The 22033-nt window shown below is 52.3% G+C and overlaps 1 protein-coding gene across 1 annotated transcript in view; it reads left to right on the top strand.

The window, feature by feature from the left end:
• The window catches only part of SCN4A (sodium voltage-gated channel alpha subunit 4), a 114844-nt gene that overhangs the window by 34870 nt on the left and 57941 nt on the right, over positions 1–22033 (top strand). The window contains exons 9-14 of the mRNA XM_054014154.1: positions 127–339; positions 3363–3527; positions 4064–4187; positions 6269–6507; positions 12547–12720; positions 13373–13729. Coding sequence (XP_053870129.1) covers positions 127–339; positions 3363–3527; positions 4064–4187; positions 6269–6507; positions 12547–12720; positions 13373–13729 — 1272 coding nt within the window. The remainder of the gene's footprint in view (positions 1–126; positions 340–3362; positions 3528–4063; positions 4188–6268; positions 6508–12546; positions 12721–13372; positions 13730–22033) is intronic.

The raw sequence follows: 22033 nt of genomic DNA, 5'->3' as shown, positions 1-22033 counted from the left end.
GCATAAGCTTTCGTGGGTGAATACCCACTTTGTCAGACGCGTGCTAGGCAGGTAGCCTAGCAATTAGAGAGTAAATAGGCTAGTGGTCTGACCTTCTATGATGGAACATGCCTCTTCTTTCCACAGACCCTCCGCGCCGCTGGGAAAACGTACATGATCTTCTTTGTGGTGGTCATATTCCTTGGTTCCTTCTACCTCATCAACCTGATCCTGGCTGTTGTAGCAATGGCCTACGCCGAGCAAAACGATGCTACCATGCTGGAGGAGCAGCAGAGAGAGGAGGAGTTTCAGCAGCTCCTGGAGCAGCTGAAGAAACATCAGGAGGAACAAGAGAAACTGGTCAGTGCTACGGGGGCCTGGCTGCCATGGGGACTGGGCGCACTAAGAATGTGGGGCCGGAGTCTAGGTCTGAACTGAAGCTGGGAGCAAGCCACCCGGACCAGGTCGACAGGGCAGGGCTGGAACTAGTGCCAGAGTGGACTCTGCAGCTCAGGCTACCAAGTGTAGGGGGTTGGGTGGAAAGGATCAAAGGAAGGGGGCACCGAGGGGAAGGGAAGATGAGGAAGAGGAGAGGCACTGGGCAGAAGAGCAAGCTCAGCCAGTGGCAGTGGTAGGGAGGGGTGGGATTACAGATAACTAACAGCCAACGTCATCCCAAAAAATGAGACGAGAGATCCAGGCTATGGGGTCCTCCACTGAAGCTAAGGAGCCCCCGGCACAACAGAGGACAGGGTGCAAACGTGGCTCAGAAGAAGCCTGGCAGTTCTGTATGGCCATTCCCTGCCGGAGCTGGGAGGAGCTTGCAGGGCTGGGCTGAAGTCCCCAAATCCTCATGGCTCCTTTCTCAAAGCAGCCAGTGCCAGGCAGACCTGAAGGAAGTAAAATTAGGGATGTCCAGTCCTACCTCCTCCCACCTCCCCATTGGACCCACCCCTAGGCACCAGGCCCAGCAGCCTCAGGGGTCCTGCCCACATTGTGAGCAGCAGATGGGAAGGGCCTTCACGGCCTTCTGGCACCATCCTTCACTCCGCTCTGTAATGCAGCCTCTGGGGCTCCAATCCTGGGCTGTAGGGTTGCCAGTTTTGGTGGGAAGTGTTCCTGGAGGTTTCATCACATGACATAATCTTTCATTAAAGATTCATCTTTAATTCCTGGAGACTCCAGGACAATCCCGGAGGGTTGGCAACCTTACTGGTTGCACTGTGGCTGCTCTGCCCTGCAGCTCGCCTAGGGGGTGTGGTCAGAGCGATAGGGGTGTGGTCAGAGCAATAGGGGTGTGGTCAGAGCAATAGGGGTGTGGCCTAGGCATCCTGGTGCTGTCAGGCATTGCAGCAGGTGCACGTCAGAGTGACCCTCAGACAGGTCTATCTTACTCTGAAGGAATGGCCCAGGACCTGGGGGCGGGGAGGTGGCTTAAGGTCACGTTTGAACCCCCGTCCTCTGTTGTGACAAGGTCTCCTTAGCTGCAGCCTAGGATCTCTTGTCTCGTTTGCTGTGTTGCTGTTGGCTGTTAGTTCCCACCTCCCCTTACCATTGCCACTGGGTCAGTTCACTCTTCTGCCCAGTGAGCCTCTCTCCCTCTGCTCTTCCTCATCTTCCCTTCCCCTCGGCGAGCCCATCCCTTCATCCACTCCCTAAACATAGCAAGCCTGTAAAACATGGGCAAAAGCTTCTCCAGCACCTGACACAGCTGCCTTGCCTGTGTCTGCTCCAGGTACTTGTCATTTTTAATATCCTCTAATCACCATTTTGGCCCTTGCTGGCTTCTTTCCGATTTTTCTCCATGACCCATCCCTGAAAATCTAATTTTTGGTTGGGCAAATGACCAACTTCCTCACTGATCAAGAAAAATGCAAAATTGTGTTTTGCTGTCTCAGTCATCTGCCTCTGATCCCCCAGCATTTGAACCAGGATGTCTGTTTCCAGCCCATGTTTAGCTACTGTGTCCTACGTGGAGATGGTTCACTTTCTCTTGAAGACCTTGGTGTCTGCCCATCATTGTTCTCTGCAGGGAGGGCCTAAGGTGCAAAGTTCATAGCTGAACTCTAATGCTCACCCACCTTTGGCAAGAGACCTTCATAAGGGCCAAGTGTGCAATCATTAAATACACCCCCAACTTGCTTTCCCCCCACATTCATTCAGATAAGGAAGTGGCTAATCCATGTCCTGCCAAAAGGTCATATCCAGCTTCTCTTCCTACCAGCTTCACCACTCTCCTAGTGAAACACTGTTTCCTAATATCCAACCTAGACCTCCCCCACTGCAACTTGAGACCATTGCTCCTTGTTCTGTCATCTGCCACCACTGAGAACAGCCGAGCTCCATCCTCTTTGGAACCCCCCTTCAGGTTGTTGAAAGCAGCTATCAAATCCCCCCTCACTCTTCTCTTCTGCAGACTAAACAATCCCAGTTCCCTCAGCCTCTCCTCATAAGTCATATGCCCCAGCCCCCTGATCATTTTAATTTCCCTGTGCTGGACTCTCTACAATTTGTCCCACATCCTTTCTGTAATGTGGGGCCCAAACCTGGACGCAATATTCCAGATGTGGCCTCATCATTGCCGAATAGAGGGGAAGAATCACTTCCCTCGATCTGCTGGCAATGCCCCTACTAATGCAGCCCAATATGCCGTTAGCCTTCTTGGCAACAAGAGCACACTGCTGACGCATATCCAGCTTCTCATCCACTGTAATCCCCAGGTCCTTTTCTGCAGAACTGCTGCTTAGCCAGTCAGTCCCCAGCCTGTAGTGGCGCATGGGATTCTTCCGTCCTAAGTGCAGGTCTCTGCACTTGTCCTTGTTGAACCTCATCAGATTTCTTTTGGCCCAATCCTCCAATTTGTCTAAGTCACTCTGCTTTGAGTTTGGTTTGCTTTGATCTGAGAATGTGCTGAGAGTCGGGTGACCAGATGTCCCGATTTTATAGGGACAGTCCCGATATTCGGGGCTTTGCCTTTTATGGGTGCCTATTACCCCCCACCCCCGTCCTGATTTTTCACACTTGCTCTCTGGTCACCTCAGCTGAGAGGGGAGAACTGTTTGCCCACAGCGGTAGCTCTGGGGCCCGAGGAGAAAAGGCACGTCAGCAGTGGGAGAGGCTGCACCATTTCCATTCCCCAAGGAGATAACCATGTCCCTTCCTGTGTGGAACTGGCAGGGAGGCAGCACGGGCTGCGTCATTTCCAAGGTGCATCCTGACCTGTTTACATGAGGAAAGACTAAGCATTAAGCAAAGAGAAATGTGTTATCAAACCATTGCCTCAGTCTCCGCAGAAAGATTCCCTCCCCTCCCCCCAACACACACACACACACTGCATCCCACTGAGGAAGCTCCCACCCCAAAAGTCTCTGGTTTCTTTGCAGTTACGAGACCGTAAATCAAGCGGCAGCTCCCAGAGCAGCAGCGCAGTGGAGAAGAAGACAGGGGACTCTGCCCCAGCTGCGGCTAACAACCAAGGCAAATCCAAAGACTGCAACGGGCGAGTCATACCCAGGGTCATGCTGGAGCGCTCGGCGACGGTTGAGGAAGTATATACTGGTTATGTTTCCTCTCTCTGGTGCTGTCTGTGCATGGCGGGCTGGATTTGTCTCTGCACTGCTGCAGAGCCCAGCAGAGGGACCAAGTGGGGAGAGGTTGGACTTGTCTGTCCTGGGGCTGAAGGGAGCCACTGTCCGAGGGCTGCTCCAACTTGTTCTGCTGGGCTGTAACAGTCCATCACAGCCATTGCAGCAAGCAGAACATCTGGGGCTAACACTCCAGCCAAGACCCTGTCCTGTCCCCAGCTCCAATCACTTCCCTTTTATACAGCTTTCAGCCTAAGACATCCCTCAGGAGACTAATGACCTGCCTTTACTGCAGCCATAGAGTTATCTGATGGTTTAAGGAGCTTCCCACAGTAGCCCCAGACCCATCTGGTTATTACCTACCTAGTTCTTCCTTTTAGTACAGTCCAGGCTGTGCCACGAGGACCCATGTTATTTGTTATGCTGCCCTCCCTCGAAGTGCATTTAACGGACTGCTGTGACCCATGTTCTCATACTATGACCTGCTCTCCTTTTTGTAGCCAAGTCCTGTGGATGAGCAAGGCAAGTCCGATCCTGATCACGTGCTAGCAGGCAGCCAAGACGGGCCTGGTCTCCAGCAGAGAGCAGAGAGCGCAGTCAGCATGATCTCTAACACCATGGAAGGTAGATTCCCGCCCTGATAAAGCAGGGGCTGTGCTGGGTACTGTTCAGCTGGAAAATGCCAAGCTGAGGACATGCTCCCATGTGTCACAGAGAGCTCAGTATGGATTGACTGTAATGCTGACAATCAATGTCAGATCCATAAAGACTCTGAGAAGCAAAAAGGATTTTCAGGACAAATGTTGCTTAATATAAACCAGAGAATAGGAACATAGGATTGGAAGGGACCTGTCGGGTCAGTGAGTGCGGCCCTCGCTATATCGCCCGCAACCCGACCTTTTATTCTGTGCATAAACTTAGCAAGCTCCATCTTAAAATTAGTGAGGTTGGCTTCCCCCACTGCGCCCACTGGGGTGGGGGTGAGGGGCTGTGCCAGACCCTCCCACCTCGGATGGTTAGAAATCTTCTTCTAATTTCTAGGCTAAATTTATTCCCAGACAGTTTTCTCCCCTTTAGTTCTTGTGCCAACATTCTCCCTCCCTGGGGTTCCCCCCCCCCCCAAGGTTTGCTATCAACACAATTCAGTGCTATCCCAGCTCCAATCTAGCTATGCTATGCTGTTCCCCTCTTCCCCATCCTTTGTCTGCTGCTTGTCTTAGATTGTAAGACTGTTTAGTGTAGGTCCATGTAGGTCCAATCTCCTCTAGTGCCTGGTCCCCCAAAGTAGCTGCTCAAGAAGTTGCTCCTTTAGCTTAGGTGACAGTAGTGCATGCTCTCCACAGAAAAGCGTGCTGTCAATCCCTGCTGATAACCTGTGAACAGTGCTTGTTGCCCAAGGCCTTTGAGGCAGAGGCTGTGTATTTTGGTGGCTGTGGCCAGGATTCCAAAGAGATGAGAAAATGAGCACAGCGAGATTGCAAACAGTCATAATATCACTTCAAACCCCAGATTCATCTCTTAGCTCCTGGCCGCCTGGTTCCACGGCCAGGCCCACATGGGACGTTTTTCTTGACTCGAGTAAGATGTCCCATAGACTCCTCGGCAACGGTTTGCGTTATGGACCCAGCCAGAGCTGCTATTCAGTCTTTATAGCAAGTGCAGCCAGGAGTGATTCGGTGACTTCCTAAATAAAAGCGCACTCTATTCATTCACTGATTTACCCTCCTGGCTAAGGCATGTCTCTTCGACGCCAGCCCTTAGCCAATCCCATCTGTGAACATCAATAGGAAAGCTGCAAGCTGGTCCAGCAAAGGCACTGTCAGTTCGGGCATTCCAGCTGACCCCACGTGCCCTGGGGGACGGGCCCCCATGAAGATAGCCAAGATCCAAAGCACAGGAAAGGTCTGCTAGACCAGGAATAGTTTATTCATTGACTCCTGGCCCTTTCCGGTCCTCTTTGGTTTAGTGGATCAGCTGCATTTCCCCTGGATCTGTTCCATCAGAGATGCAGCTGTTCAACAATCATTGGGGCTGGGCTATTCAGAGGCCCAAGGGAGTTAGGCACTCAGTTGCAATGGCTGTCTCCGATTGTAAGCCACTTAGGGCAGGGATCATCTGTTTGTTCAGCACATAGTACAATAGGGTTCAGGGCCAGGAGTGGAGCTCCTGGTTGCTACGGTAATACAAATAAATATATAAATAACCAGTTCAGTGGGATTTGGGTACTGAACTCTCGGCTCATTTGGAAGCCCCAGCTTAGATCAGCTGCATTTTTGAATGTCAGCCCAGCCAAGCTGGGTTCAGACACTTTTCTCCACCAAGTTGTTTTCCTGTGCTGCGCTGGGAAACGTCACATCCTGGACAGGAGCAGACAGGTGTCTGCCAGTGGGTTTGCATACAGCCTAATGAGCACATTCTCGAGGACGAAGATAATGCCTGTGTCCCACAGATGCCTGTGTTTCTGTTACACCTTCATGACGCCTACCACATCTGTGTGCCCCAAACAGTCCTTTGCACAACCATAACAAAGAGTTTGGCACCCTTTTGCACCCACTCTATGCCCAGTGTCCCAATGCACTAGTCTTGTTGCCACCACTAGACTGGATCAAGAATCCTCAGCCAAGCTCCCATCTGTTGACTTAGCATGTGACTCTTCTCTGGAGGCACCTGGGCAATGACACGGGGTCTTTGTCTCTTGTTTTCAGAGCTAGAGGAAGCTCACCAGAAATGTCCGCCCTGGTGGTATAAATTCGCCCATACATTCCTGGTCTGGGACTGCTGCCCTCTCTGGCTGAAGCTGAAGGCGTTTGTACGGCTGATCGTGATGGACCCGTTTGTTGACCTGGGGATCACAATCTGCATTGTTCTCAACACGCTGTTCATGGCCATGGAGCACTACCCGATGACCGAAGAGTTTGAGAACGTGCTAACTGTGGGGAACCTGGTAGGAAATTGCCTGGCTTTGATTTTTCCATTGATCACCCTTTACAGCTCTGCTCCAGAGCTCGGCGAGGGACGTATGAGCAGTGACTGCGGGCGTGTGGACAGCCCCCTGCCGTACTGCAGGGACGGTGCTGAGCAGGGTTGGATTGCAGCGTGACTGCACCAACTCAAGGAAAGCTACCACGAGAGGCAGAAGGGGACCAGGGGCCGCCCATTTCTCCTGCTGGAGCTTCCCTGGAGAAGCTCATGTGGCCTGACACCTCCTTGTCATCCTTGATGCAACTGTGCATCACAGCCCTGTGGACGAGTCCCAGCCCACTGTAGGGAGCCTGGTCAAAAAGACCACTGCCAGCATGGGCAATTCCAAGTGAAGATGAGACCCCAGACAGCCAGGCTGTCCATCAAGGCACAGCCCTGAAGACTGGTCCTACCAGCCTGTTCTCTGCCCTGGCAAATCCTGGATGTCAGCCACCGGCCTTGCTTGTTACCCGTCTGGGTGTTCACGTGGCTGTGCAGGTGGGATTTCCCAAGGAGTCGAAAGGAGATAGGCACCCAAATCCCACTGGAATCTGTGAAGTAAGCACCTAACTCCTGTTGGCTCCCTGGTAATCCCAAGCCTGAGAAGACTCCGTATTTGTCACCTAGCTGTGATCTCCTCCCCAGCAAAGCCGGAGTCTGAGCCCAAGCCGCTTCTGTTTACATGTTGCGAGGTGTCCCCATGGCCCCGGGGGGCAAAATGATGATTTCATTCCCTTGTGTCTTCTGAATCGGGTATTTTCTCCTCGCTGGGCTGCACAGGGCCATTTGAACTCTTGCATCTGGACACGGGATCCTCTTAGCTGTCAGCAGAAGCAGGAGACTCCAAGGCACTTTGCTGGGTATGGGGGGGCCCTGCTGAGGGGCAAATGTTAACATTCCTGTAGCTCTTCACAGACCACTGGAACGTGCCACACAATTGCCATCCTGCCTGGGAATTTCACTGGGGCATGGCCAGCCCCCATCAAATTGCTAACTCCCCTTGGCTCCCCTGAACCCCAGGTTAAAATGTTGCCATACAGCGGAGGATGCATGTTTCACCCAGCCATGTTCTCACAAACTCCTCAAGAGGCCAATGAAGGCCCATCATTTTAAAGGGGGCTACTGATCCTGGTGGCCCTGCAGCCCACTCGTGAGGGTGTGGTACCGGTGGCCCTCTGCGCCCGATCTGCAGAGCAGGTCAGTCTGTTACAGCCCATTGTTTGTCGTAGCAAACCCAGACAAACTGGGGACCTCAAGAGCTGTCCCAGCTGGTGCTAAAGAGCTGGGCTGTAACAGGCTCTGTGGATCAGGCACAGAGGGGGAGCTGTCAGGCACACATACCACTGTTTCTGGGAGCCTGCCTTGAAACCAATTGGTGTGATGCTCGGAGGCGCTGAGTGCCCACAGCCCCACAAATGCCCTGGGGTCTGTGTGTGCCGTTCTTTGGAGAATCAGGTTCTAGGCAGACAGATTGGAGGCCACTTTTGGAAATGCTGCAGCCTCAATAAACAGCCTGGAAGCTGGACCCCTGGCTCTCTGGGCAGGGCGCAGCACAGCGCAGCTCCCAGCTCATGCAGGGCTCAAGACAGCAGCCCCGGAAATCGATTCAGAACTGAGGGGCAGGGCGGCGAGAACAGCGTCCAAGTGTGACTGTAAGGGCAGACTCCTTGGGAACTGCCAGGTCCAGGCAACAGGAGGGGAAGGGAGCACCAGGCAGGAGGAGGAAGAAGGAGCGGTGAGACAGGAGGCTGGCGTTGGATAAAGGGGAGCAGGAGCAGGTGTAGCAGAGATGGAAGAAGATCGCACTATGCTGGCCAAGAAGGTTGTGAGCTTGATGCCGAAGGTGAGAGACGGCCAGGTGCCTGAGAGAATGGGGCACAACTGAGTGGTACAGCCAGGGGGCTCTGATCCCTGGGCCGAAGGAAACGTCATCTGGGCATCGAGAGTGAGGAAGAGACCATCCCAAAACGGCAAAGAGATGAGAAGCCAGCGCTGTGTGAGTGCGACATTTGGGGCGGGAGGGCAGGACAGGCAGACAGCCCTGAGCTAGATCTGATACGAGCCCAGCCCAGACCCTGGGCAGCTTGCCCGCACTAAGGCCTGTGCTGCCGCGGCTTCACTGCTATTGGGCGATGCATGCCGCAGTCACCCCCCATTGCAAGGTAGCCATATCCTGTACGTGTGTCACTGCAAAGCCTGCATTAGCTCCCCCTCCCTGCCCCGTGGCTTTCAGCGTGAGCAGAGCAGGCCTGCATTAGGTGCTACATGGCAGAGAGGCAAGCACCCAGCAATTCTTGTTGTCACCTTGCCGTAAGACCGGGGGGAGCCGAAGGGAACTGGGGTCAATATCTACCTGTTTCCCTTTGTGTGCACAACCCTTGCCATCTCACCCCCCAGAGCAGACTGTGCGTGTCCAGGCACTCTCTGTCCCTGGCTCTCCCTCCATGCAGGGGACCCAGTATGTTATGACTTCACTCCATTTCCCTTTGCATTGGAACATAAAGCAGGCCCCAACCTTCTCCGCCTTCCCTCACATGGCTAGGTTAGTCTCACTCCCAGAGCCTCTGTGCATAGCTGCTGAACGGACACGGCGTGGGGGCCAGCAGCCCTAGGCAGAATGACGCTAGTCACATACCGGCTTTGTATCTGATTTCATTCAGGAAATACAAGGGGATTAATAGACTATTGGGTTTAGCACAGGCTATCCACAAAACCAGCTCTGGCTTTTCCTTTAGTCTATTTACAATCCTCCTGCAGAGGTTAAGTCCAGGAGGACAGCGGGGGGTGGGGGAGGCAGAGAGCCCTGCCAGTGCCTTCCCCAGGCAGGGCTGTGCATGCAGAGAGAGTGAGCATGCTCCCAATGGCCTAAGCATCCACATTGCTGCTGCCAAGCACCCACTCGGCCTTGCCCCCTGCCTGCACCTCGTGCCTGTCATTCGTGCCGTGGGAGCCCAGGGATTCAAACCATTCTCTCAAGGATCAGACCTCAGCACATTTGCAAACCGCTTGCCTCCAGCAGCAGAGCAGGATGTGATCCTGCTCCAGACCAAGGCCTGCCAGGGACCCCAGCTGCTCCTCACTCTCTCCCCTCCCATCCTGCTCCCCCCGACCTTATGGAACTCCAGTGAAGGATGGTCCATGAATTCCGAGGTGGGGGAGCATGGCAGGAAGCCAGCGCTTCCGCCCGCTGGTGGATTGCCCACGGGAGTTACATACACCGTGTGCCTAGACTCAGGGCACAGACGTGACTTTGTGGGCCATGACCGAAAGTTGGAGAGTTGGAATAAAACCTCTTCCTGCTGTAGACACTTGGGATGAGGGGGAAACCGGGTATTGAGCATGAGCGGAAAGGTCAGCTAGCCCACTAGCCCTTCAGAGACGGATTCGCTGATTTAAACGTATCAGAGATAGCTTCTCCCAGCCTCATGCAGCCGGATCCTCAGAGCTCGGTTACAGTTTGGGCACCAAAATCAGTGGCCAGATTTGCCAGAGCTCAGCACACTGGGGCACAGAACTCTTTTGAAAATCTGGCCCATGGTGACGGTAACGCTTGCTGCCATTTGAGTGCCAAACTCAGTCAGAACTGTAAGAGAAAGTGTTTGTCTCCAGCTCAGAAAGCAGCCGAATGGATTCCACAAGACCCACGCTCCCTCCCCTTCCCAGCAAACTCCCTTTTGGACTGAGCCCAGGCAGAATCTCTGAAGAAAACCTTGTGGGAGAGAGAGGTAAGGGAGTTAGAATGAAGAGACCTTCTCATTGGGCTCGCATGATCATCTTGTCTGACCTCCTGCCTAGCACAGACCAGCGGATTTCACCCAGGAATTCCTGCATCTGGCCCAGCACCCTGTGGCTCGACGAGACAATATGATTATAATCAGTCTGGCCGGTGAGGAGATGAAGCCCAGCAGGAGTCAAATACAAATGGAAACTAAAGTCAGCAAAATGAGCATTGCTGAGCTGAACACATGTCGTGTGTGCAACCTACCATCAGCCCAGCTCTGCACACCCAGAACTCAGGGCCATGAAATGCAAACACTTGTAGTAGGTGGCTAATTGTCACATAATTGCTACTGTACTGAGGTAATGCGATAATGCAGAGCATCGTTATAGTCCCAATAAGACAGTAATGTGTAAAAGCCAGATCGCTTTACCCAGCAGCTGACCTCAGGAGGAATGACAGAGGCAGAGCGCTGGACAGGACCCCTGGGTTTCCTCCTGAGTTGAAAGTAACTTGAGGGTGCTACTTGGTCAACTGGATTTTATTTTGTTGTGACAACATCCCCGCATCCCAAGTATTTCTGAAGGCAATTGGTGGCGAAAGCGTTCACCCAGGGCTCACACACAATAGTGCTCTTTCTCCCGTTCCCAGTCAGCCCAGAGCTGCCGCATAGCAGCGACACTACCTTCGTTCGGGGTCTCCTGGAGCCCGTCGCACTCCCACACGGCTTCCAGCGAAAGAGCTCCAGTGCACTCGGCCTCTCTGGGCTCCCAGGAAGAGAATTCCAGGGCTCTGCGTCTCCTGAGGCTCTTGGACTATCTGCTTTAGTTTTACTTTTCCTGTGCTGTCATGCCTGGTGCGTGCCATTTTATGCTCTGCCGTTAGGGCCTGTCTACACTGCGCTCGGGGTGTGATGCACAGTGTGGAGACATAGCCGAGCTAGCTTTGTCTGAGTGACAATAGCAGTGCAACGGCAGTAGCATGGGCAGCGGCTGCTCCACTCTGTCCCCAGGGGCCTGGGTGAGCAGGGCTAGCCCACGCCACCCTCCATGCTGCCACAGCTTCACTGCTATTATTACCTGAGGTAGCTTTCATCTAGCTAGAGAAGATACAAATGGCCACACTGGCTCAGACCAATGGTCCATCTAGCCCAGTAACCTGTCTGCCGACAGTAGGCAGAGGCAGTTGCTTCAGTGGGAGTGAACAGAACAGGGCAATTATAAGTGATCCATCTGCTGTCATGCACTCCCAGGGGCTGGCAGTCAGAGGTTAGGGACCCCAGAGCATGGGTTTGCATCCCTGCCCATCCTGGCTAATAGCCATTGTTGGGCCTATCCTCCATCAACTTACCTAATTCTTTTTTTAACTCAGTTACACTTTGGTCCTTTACAACAGCCCCTGGCAAAGCTAGAGCGAAGCTGACTCGGATATGTTGATGCATGTTGCCGTCGCACCGCCCAACAGCAGTGCAGACAGACTCTCAGAGGCACAGCATCAAACTTGCAGCTCTTTAACCCTGGGCTGCTCTGGGAGTGACCGGCCCCCAGTGTAACTAGCCCCTGGAGGTCTGCTGTAAGTTACCTCCGCCCTGCCTGGGCTGCCTCGGAGGAGCTCTGCCATTGCTCAGAATCCCCACAGCGCTGTGTGCTCTGGCCCTGCCATTGGCCTGCCCCCATTGCCAGGGACCGCATGGGGGGAATTGTTCCCAGGTTGGGTAAGGGCCAAGGGGCTGTCGCAGGATGGAGCCTCCCTCTTCTGGATCTGTGCTGTTTCTATGCCCTCAGACGTGCTAAAACGCAAACCTGCTTTCCCATCCATGTGTGAGGCCGAGCCTATGGCGAGCCCTGTGATCCCTATCATAACTGGGGACGGGGTGGGCGAGGGCTGGCCCAGTCCTGCCTTGTTCAGCACACCCCGAAACCAGCCTGGAGGCGATGCAGGAGATGGCCCTGAGCCCGTACTTTTACACAACAAAGTCAGGGGGAGCTGCAGCAGCACCTGTAGCTTTGATCATATGCCCTGAAAGGAAAAGCACTGAATGTTCATGTGATGGGTGGTCGGCACCGGGGGCCAGAGTGCACTGCATTAAGGCCCCAAGCCAGGGTCCATTGGCAGCAGCGCAGACTCTGTAGGCTTTGGATCAGGCCCTCTTGTGCCGTGGCATGATCTCAGTCAGCTGCCCACTGCTGCTTTCTATGCCGGGGTGGGCTCTGGTGCTAGATCCCCCTTGGGCCCATCCCCCTCCCTCGGGGCACTGTGATGTGCAGATTGTGTGATGAGCACTAACGGGGTCTGTTTTCAAAGGTCTTCACTGGGATCTTCACCGCGGAGATGGTGCTAAAGCTCATAGCCCTGGATCCCTACGACTACTTCCAGCAGGGGTGGAACATATTTGACAGCATCATTGTCACCCTGAGCTTGGTGGAGCTGGGCCTGGCCAATGTGCAGGGGCTCTCTGTGCTCCGATCCTTCCGCCTGGTAGGTTGCCCAGTGGCTCTGCTGTGCTGAGGGGCTTCATGGCAAGTGCCATATCCAGAGAAGGGTCATTTCTAACTCCCGGGCGGTGACGCTCACTGAATCACATTGGGTTCAAAGATGAGGCTGGTGCAGCCCAGGTTGAACGTTCCGCGTGCCCTGGCGGAGCTGTTAGCATGGCGGGTGCGAGGAAGGCATGTCTGTACTGTCCATTTTAGATGAAATGGCAACAGCAGCTCCCCTAGCCTTATTGGGGCAGTAGCTAAACTCACAGGGACATCTGCATTCCCTCTGAGCTAATATAGGAACAGCCAGGCTGGCTGGATCAGACCCGAGGTCCGTCCAGACCAGTGTCCTGTCTCTATCAGAGGCCAGCACCAGATGCTACAGCGAAAGATGCAGGAAGCCATGCAGGAGGTAGTTAGCTATCTGCCCCATGACAGTTTCCTCCTAACCCACAGTGGTTAGAGGTTGGGTTAGGCGTGGAAGCTTTGTACCCCTTCCAAAACACTTGTGTTTTTAGTATTTACCACTATCACTCTGGATACTATTTGAATGCTATCACTCAGAATCCTGCATCCTCTTGATGTCAGTGATATCTTGTGGCAATGAGTTCCACAGGCCAATCAAGGTTTCTGTTTCCATCTCCTTGCAGTTGCGAGTTTTCAAGCTTGCCAAGTCCTGGCCGACCCTCAGCATGCTCATAAAGATCATCGGCAACTCCGTGGGGGCTCTAGGAAACCTCACCCTGGTACTGGCCATCATCGTCTTCATCTTTGCCGTGGTGGGCATGCAGCTGTTTGGGAAGAGCTATAAGGAGTGCGTGTGCAAGATCTCTCTGGACTGCACGCTGCCCCGCTGGCACATGCACGACTTCTTCCATGCCTTCCTCATCATCTTCCGCATCCTGTGCGGGGAGTGGATCGAGACCATGTGGGACTGCATGCAGGTGGCTGGCCAGCCCATGTGCCTCATTGTCTTCTTGATGGTCATGGTCATCGGGAACCTCGTGGTGAGTTGCTGGCTCATGGTAGCGTCCGTTGATAAAATGGGACCAAAGGGAGAGCAATGGATACTGGGTTAGATGGATCTTTGGTCTGACCCAGTATGGCCATTCTTATGTTCCTGTGTTCTTATCTGAAATCCATGTAAGGAAGACGCCCAAGCCATCAAATACTCGCTCTCGGCTCCTCACTCTCTAGCTGCCCAGCCACCAGTTAGTATTGTTATTAGGATAAACATATCCAAGGCGCCATCCCTACAGGATCTGTGCCCCATTACAAATGTACAGAAGTACAACAGTCCTGCATTACTTATCTTACAGTAGCCCATACAGGCACCAGCTGGGGTTCAGGCCCATTGCGCTAGCTGCTGTACAAACACAGAGCAAAAGACAGTCCCTGCTTTGAAGAGCTTACAATTCAAACAAAGAGAGGGAAAGCTAAGGCACAGGGAGACAGGACTTGCCAATGTCCTAGAGAAAGAACCAGGACTAGGGTGGTATATATGGAGATACCATCTATTGGGGGGGAGGGATAGCTCAGTGGTTTGAGCATTGGCCTGCTAAACCCAGGGTTGTGAGTTCAATCCTTGAGGGGGCCATTTAGGGGTCTGGGGCAAAAATCTGTCTGGGGATTGGTCCTGCTTTAAGTAGGGGGTTGGACTAGATGACCTCCTGAGGTCCCTTCCATCCCCATGATATACCTATCTCATAGAGCTGAAAGGTCATTGAGTCTAGCCCCCTGCCTTCACTAGCAGGACCAAGTACTGATTTTGCCCCAGATCCCTAAGTGGGCCCCCTCAAGGATTGAGCTTACAACCCTGGGTTTAGCAGGCCAATGCTCAAACCACTGAGATATCTCTCTCCTGGTAGAACCAAGACTAGAACTTAGGGCTCCATCCCATGACCACACCACCTAACTCCTGCCCTGTGCTCCAGGCTGTTTATTTCTAGCAGCACTTGACTGGGGCCATGTTGCAGCATTGGCTTGTGGGCGAAAGGGCGTGGCAATCTCAAGACTGGATGCTTTTCTAGAAGATCTGCTCTAGGAATGTATTCTGGGTCAGTCCCCTGGCCTGGGCTATACAGGTGATCACAACAGTCCCTTCTGGTCTTGGAATCTAATGGCAGGAGTTTGGGGCATTACCCCTTGGGGGCAGGACTCTGGCTCAGCTGCTCAGGACCAGCAGCGGATTCCACAGCCCAGGGAATGCCCTGCCTCCCGCCTCCTCAGGTTTGCCCCTGGGCTCTGTTGATCTCCATGTCCCTGTTGAACAGAGCTTTGGGGGCGGCACACAAGGAGAGGCTGTGTCTCAGAGTGCCTGGCTTCAGTCCACGTATGGGTAGACAAAAGCGCTGTAAGGGGCCTGGCAGCTTTTGGGCAGCCCCCATCCAACAGCTGGGTGTGTGCACGATGGCTAGGGCTGGGGAGGGGTCTAGTCTGTTTTGCAGGGGGGGATGGTGGACTTTGGGGCAAGGGTGGCTAGAAGTGGACTCGGGGGCAGAAAAGAACATCCCATGAGCAGTTGTTCCCTCCCCTCTCCGCCCCCTGGGTGAATTTTAAAGCCTACCTGCCCCTTTTTGTGACCCCTTGTGGTGAGGCAGATGAGTGCGTCCCCGTGTCTATTTCCACCAAGCCCCTTTGTCTGGGTGGTCTCTTTGTGCTCATCTTCACCAAGCTGGGTCTTCCCGGACCATCCCTCTTCTGGTAGGGCACCGAGGTTCCTGGTTTCATCCAGCCTGGGTGTTTCGTTTGTGCCATTCCCCAGCCTCTCCTCTAGCAAAAGCAACGGAGGCTCCATCTGCTCTAAACGTTCTCTCAAGCTGCTGGGCACATCACATGGCAGGCAGGTGCTGTGGTTTAAAGCTAGGCCTGGATTGTATCCTCTGGGTGTAGCTCACTTCATCACTTCCCTGCCACTGCAGGGGCCTTCAACATTGGCGCATCTCAGTCCCTTCTATTTTCTGCCTGGGGCACACAATAGCTTAGTCTCCAGTGGGCTGTGATATTTTGGTTTAATTTTGGTTACTGGGTTCAGCATGCGGGTGCTGGGTGGTGTCAGTGACCTGCGATGTATAGGAGGTCAGACTGGATAATCTGGTGGTCCCTTGTGGCCTTAAACTCTGTGATATCCCTGTGACCCGAGGTGCTTAGAGTAGCCCACACTGGAAATGCCAAGGCCAAGGCAGGCTTCAAAAAGGAGAGCTGATTCCCCCAAAACTGGTGGTTAACACTGTAGTTAAATTCACCAACCAGTCGCAGACTGTGCCCCTGATCCCCCACACTGGTTATCAAGAAATCACACAGCCCCCTTTATTACATTCCAGTCGCCAGCTCACAATCAGCAAATTGGTTTGGATCTTACCCAAGCTGCCACGCTGCCAGCCAATCCTTTAGTATCTAAAACTAACAGTTTTATTCAGGGCCGGCTCCAGGCACCAACGAAGGAAGCAGGTGCTTGGGGCGGCCAATACAAAGGGGTGGCACTCTGTCCGCCATTGGGGCAGCCCATCTGGGTCTTCGGCGGGAATTCGGCGGCGGGTCCCTCAGTCCCTCACCTTGAGCTGCTGCCAAAGTGCCGCCGAAGAGGAAGAGAGGGAGCAAAGGACCCACCGCCGAACTGCCGCCGAAGAATGGTGCTGCCGCTGATTTCCTTTTTCTTTTTTTCCCGCCGCTTGGGGCGGCAGAAAACCTGGAGCTGGCCCTGGTTTTATTATAAAAGAAAAGAACGAGAAGAGAGTTGTTAAATAGTCAAGCAATCAGATACATATATATGACTTCAGAGTCCACATATCAGGTTCTTAGCAGCATTGGTGAGTTTGCTGGCTTGTAAAGTCCCTCTGGAACACATCCACAGCTTGGATAGGTCTGTCAGTCCTTCGTTCAAAGCTTCAGTTTGTAGAGAAGTTACTCGAGAGCTGAGAAGCAGGATTGAAGATTAAAAGGAGGTGATGCAGCTGCCTTTTTATATCTTTGCCAATTGTCATGTGGCTTGTGCATCCTTTGTCCCAAACACAAGCTCACAGCACATGGCATGGAAGAGCACATGGAGTCCCATGTCCACGGCCATGTCCTGCTGATTCATAGGCATAGCCCCTGGCTTCTCTCAATGGGTTCATTGTATAGATGATTTCCCATGATGGGCTATCGAACAGGCTGGACAGTGCTGATGCCAATCTGTCTGTGGGTGTCACCCAGCTGCACAGCACAAGTTTGAGATATCAATATACCACACATATTTATAACTCATGATACAAAGATGATACATTCATATAAGCGTATAGAATCATAGAAGATTAGGGTTGGAACAGACCTCAGAAGGTCATCTAGTCCAACCCCCTGCTCAAAGCAGGACCAACCCCAACTAAATCATCCCAGCCAGGGCTCTGTCAAGCCGGGCCTTAAAAACCTCTAAAGATGGAGAGTCCACCACCTCCCTAGGTAACCCATTCCAGTGCTTCACCACCCTCCTAGTGAAACAGTGTTTCCTAATATCCAACCTAGACCTCCCCCACTGCAACTTGAGACCATTGCTCCTTGTTCTGTCATCTGCCACCACTGAGAACAGCCGAGCTCCATCCTCTTTGGAACCCCCCTTCAGGTTGTTGAAGGCAGCTATCAAATCCCCCCTCACTCTTCTCTTCTGGAGACTAAATCAGCCCAGTTCCCTTAGCCTCACATCGTAAGTCATGTGCCCCAGCTCCCTAATCATTTTCGTTGCCCTCCGCTGGACTCTCTCCAATTCGTCCACATCTTTTCTGTAGCGGGGAGTCCAAAACTGGACTCAATACTCCAAATGTGGCCTCACCAGTACCAAATAGAGGGGAATAATCACTTCCCTCGATCTGCTGGCAATGCTCCTAGTAATGCAGCCCAATATGCCGTTAGCCTTTTTGGCAACAAGGGCACACTGCTGACTCATATCCAGCTTCTTGTCCACTGTAATCCCCAGGTCCTTTTCTGCAGAACTGCTTCCTAGCCACTCGGTCCCCAGTCTGTAGCAGTGCCTCGGATTCTTCCGTCCTAAGTGCAGGACTCTGCACTTGTCCTTGTTGAACCTCATCAGATTTCTTTTGGCCCAATCCTCCAATTTGTCTAGGTCACTCTAGATCCTATCCCTAACCTCCAGAAAATCTACTTCTCCTCCCAGCTTAGTGTCATCCGGGAACTTGCTGAGGGTGCAATCCATCCCATCATCCTAATCATTAATGAAGATGTTGAACAAAACCGTCCCCAGGACCGACTCCTGGGGAACTCCACTTGATACCGGCTGCTAACTAGACATCGAGTCGTTGATCACTACCCATTGAGCCTGATGATCCAACCAGCTTTCTATCCATCTTATAGTCCATTCAGCCAATCTATTCTTTTTTAACTTGCTGGCAAGAATACTATGGGAGATTGTATCAAAAGCTTTGCTATGGTCAAGATATATCATGTCCACCACTTTCTCCATATCCACAGAGCCAGTTATCTCATCATAGAAGGCAATCAGGTTGGTCAGGCATGACTTGCCCTTGGTGAAATCCATATTGACTGTTCCCGATCACCTTCCTGTCCTCCAAGTGCTTCAAAATGGATTCCTTGAGGACCTGCTCCATGATGTTTCCAGGGACTGAGGTGATGCTGTATTTCCCCAGATTCTCCTTCTTCCCTTTTTAAAGATGGGCACTGTATTTGCTTTTTTCAATCATCTGGGATCCTCTCCTGATCGCCACTAGTTTTCAAAGATAATGGCTAATGACTCTGCAATCACATCAGCCAACTCCCTCAGCACCCTTGGATGCATTAGATCCGGACCCATAGACTTGTGCATGTCCAGCTTTTCTAAATAGTCCTTAACCTGTTCCTTCACCACTGAGGGCTGCTCATCTCCTCCCCATACTGTGTTGCCCAGTGCAGCAGTCTGGGAGCTGATCTTGTCTGTGAAGACCGAGGCAAAAAAAAGCATTGAGTACTTCAGCTTTTCCACATCACCTGTCACTAGGTTGCCTCCCCCATTCAGTAAGGGTCCCACACTTTCCTTGACCGTCTTCTTGTTGCTAACATACCTGTAGAAACCCTTCTTGTTACCCTTCACATCCCTTGCTAGCTGTAACTCCAGTTGTGCTTTGGCCTTCCTGATTACACCCCTGCATGCTTGAGCAATATTTTTATATTCCTCCCTAGTCATCTGTCCAAGTTTCCACTTCTTGTAAGCTTCCTTTTTGTGTTTAAGCTCACTGAAGATTTCACTGTTAAGCCAAGCTGGTCGCCTGCCATATTTGCTATTCTTTCTGCACATTGGGATGCTTTGTTCCTGTGCCCTCAATAAGGCTTCTTTAAAATACAGCCAGCTCTCTGGGTTCCTTTCCCCCTCATATTAGCCTCTCATGGGTTCCTGCCCATCAGTTCCCTGAGGGAGTCAAAGTCTGCTTTTCTGAAGTCCAGGGTCCGTATTCTGCTGCTCTCTTTTCTTCCTTTTGTCAGGATCCTGAATACAACCATCTCATGGTCACTGCTGCCCAGGTTGCCACCCACTTCTACTTCCCCTCCCAATTCTTCCCTGTTTGTGAGCAGCAGGTCAAGAGGAGCACGGCCCCTAGTTGGTTCCTCCAGCACTTGCACCAGGAAGTTGTCCCCAACACTCTCCAAAAGCTTGTCTGTGCACTGCTGTATTGCTCTCCCAGCAGATGTCAGGGTGATTGAAGTCCCCCATGAGAACCAGGGCCTGTGATCTGGAAATGTCTGTTGTTTGAAGAAAGCCTCGTCTATCTCATCCTCCTGGTCTGATGGCCTATAGCAGACGCCCACCACGACATCACCCTTGTTGCTCTCACCTCTAAACTTAACCCAAAGACTCTCAACAGGATTTTCTCCAGTTTCATACTGGAGCTCTGAGCAATCATACTTCTCTCTTACATATAAACAAGCTTATCATGTTTAGGAAATCATACCTTTTCCACGGTTACCTTATGTGGCATATCTGGTATAAGAGTCATTGCAATTTGGTATTGATAATATTATAAATGGTCGCCCATATTCCATACAGCATCACCATCCCCCCGAGGCACTAGATACCTTTGCAATGGGCAGGTCCTTCCCTGCCTTCCCTTCCCTCTGCTCTTGAGCTGGGCGAGTTCCAGCTTTTCTCACTTACTGGGCGAACTGAAATGGTTTTTTTTAAAAGGCATTCTGGATGAAACCAAAATGATACATTTTTGTTTTTTTGGGCTGAAACAAAACTCCAAATGATTTACTCTGGGGTCAAATGAACCATTTCATTTAATTTTCAAAGGGTTTGAAATGTTTGTGATATTTTTTAAACAAAATGTAGGTCAACACTGAAACGAAACGGCTTTCCGAAGTGACATGTTGAAATGTTTCGTTTGGACATTTACAGGTTTTTCCATTTTGTTTCGGCAGAAACTAGTCACTGAATTCAACCTAAAATTGCATTTTTTGGTAAAAAAACGATTAGCACAGAAATGTCACCTGCTCTCCTTCCCACCCTCATCCACATGACAAATCCTGACACCTCCCCAATACACCCTGTATTTCCCCTCATTTTCCTCCTCTCCACAGCGCCCCCTTCTGTTGGATTTCCACACGGGAGCCATGCAGCCAGAGGCTGCATCTCCTCCGCCCCCCTGTTTACCTCCCTCGATGACCGAGCTGCTCACTTCCCTGATAACATTCCTGAATTGCACACGTAACCCCTAAGTTCCAGGGAAGTGTGAAATCCTTTCTAACCTTGGTCCCCTTCTACCCGCTGGCTTTGAAAGTTATTTTACTGGCTGCATGGGTCCTGTTCTCTCCTCCAAAGGAGCAAGGCGGCAGCAGGCATCCTGGTGGCTTGTCTAATTGCTTCTATTACTTCTCAGAATTGTGTAAGCCTGTTGGAATTCACTTTGAAAACTATCTAGGAGAGAGCTGACTGCATCTCCTTCTGCGTCACGGCACTTTGTGGGCATCACTAAAGATGTTCCTGCCATCCTGGGGCCCCCACAGCTCCCCGGGGGCCAAATTCAACCCTGGTATAAGAAGGGAGAAGGCCCTGGAGGCCAGTGGGGTTGGGCAGCTCTGGGATCTGTCAGTGTGGCTGAGCTCACCTCCAGGATGGAAAGTCACAGCTCAGGTTCCATGCCAGGCACAGCCCCAGAGCTGGCCGGTGGATCAGTGCGAGACAGGGTGTGAGATGCATAACGAGCGCCATCAGGCCTGGGTGCTGACACTGCAGAGGGCAGTGCTGGAGGCAGGGGAGGGGCTGCAATGTCATGGCTTTTCCTGAATCCTGAATTTCGATTCACTGGTTTGTGCCTTATTACTGCATGGAGAGGGGGCAGGATGCCCCTTCCCCAGGTTGCAGAGTGCTCACACTGAAGCCCCATAAGGTGACCAGATAGCAAGTGTAAAAAATCGGGACGAGGGTGAGGGGGTAATAGGTGGCTATATAAGAAAAAGCCCCCCAAATCGGGACTGTCCCTATAAAATCGGGACATCTGGTCACCCTAAGCCCCACTAGCAATCAACCTGATTTCCCGTGGGAGACCAAACCTCAGAGGGTGGCTGCTCCGCGCTTAAGACCCACAACAGCCCACCGAGCTCGAGCAGACACTTCTGCAGAGTCCCAGGGAAAGGGGCGCAGCCTGGGCCCGCTTCCATGCCCTCTCTGTGCGTAGGGAAACCAGCCCAGTACTGTGTTTCAGGTCCTGGAGCGTAAACCAGGGGATGTATAAACTAAGCATTCTGGCTACAGTGATGTATATTTATGGAGCCCTCCCCCCAGATAATGCCATTGCCCTTTACTAGTAATGACCCTTTGGGCATTTCCTTTGGCATTATTAAAGGGGGAAGGGAGGAAGTCACTCAGGTGACAAGGTAATCAACTCCTGCCGAAACACTCCGGAGACAACGGCAACAGAAATGATTAGCTGTAATTGGTACTTAACGTGAGTATTAAACTGGTGTGGTCCCCAGGATTTATTTAAAGACTCTGTTTAAGTCATATGGCATGAGCCATGCGAAAACAGCAGTGACCTTGAATAGCAGCTAATTCCCTTCTCAAATGTGCTCCTGGCACCGGGAGGCACAAATATCAACAGCTGTGGGGGCTGGACTGGAGGGGTCAGTTTTTCACAGCAAATGCATTTCACGTTCTGGGCGATGCTGCTGTACCCTCAAAAAGAACAGGAGTCCTTGTGGCACCTTAGAGACTAACAAATTTATTAGAGCATAAGCTTTCGTGGGCTACAGCCCACTTCTTCGGATGCTGTACCCTGTAAAGCACCAGCCACTCCCATTGCGCAGCGAGGCTAGCCTTTCTCTGCGGAGGG

The sequence above is a fragment of the Malaclemys terrapin genome, chromosome 25 (assembly GCF_027887155.1).
Source record: "Malaclemys terrapin pileata isolate rMalTer1 chromosome 25, rMalTer1.hap1, whole genome shotgun sequence".
Classification (NCBI taxonomy): Eukaryota; Metazoa; Chordata; order Testudines; family Emydidae; genus Malaclemys; species Malaclemys terrapin.
The sequence above is the reverse complement of the archived record's forward strand: the minus strand, read 5'-3'. Positions and strand labels throughout refer to the sequence as shown.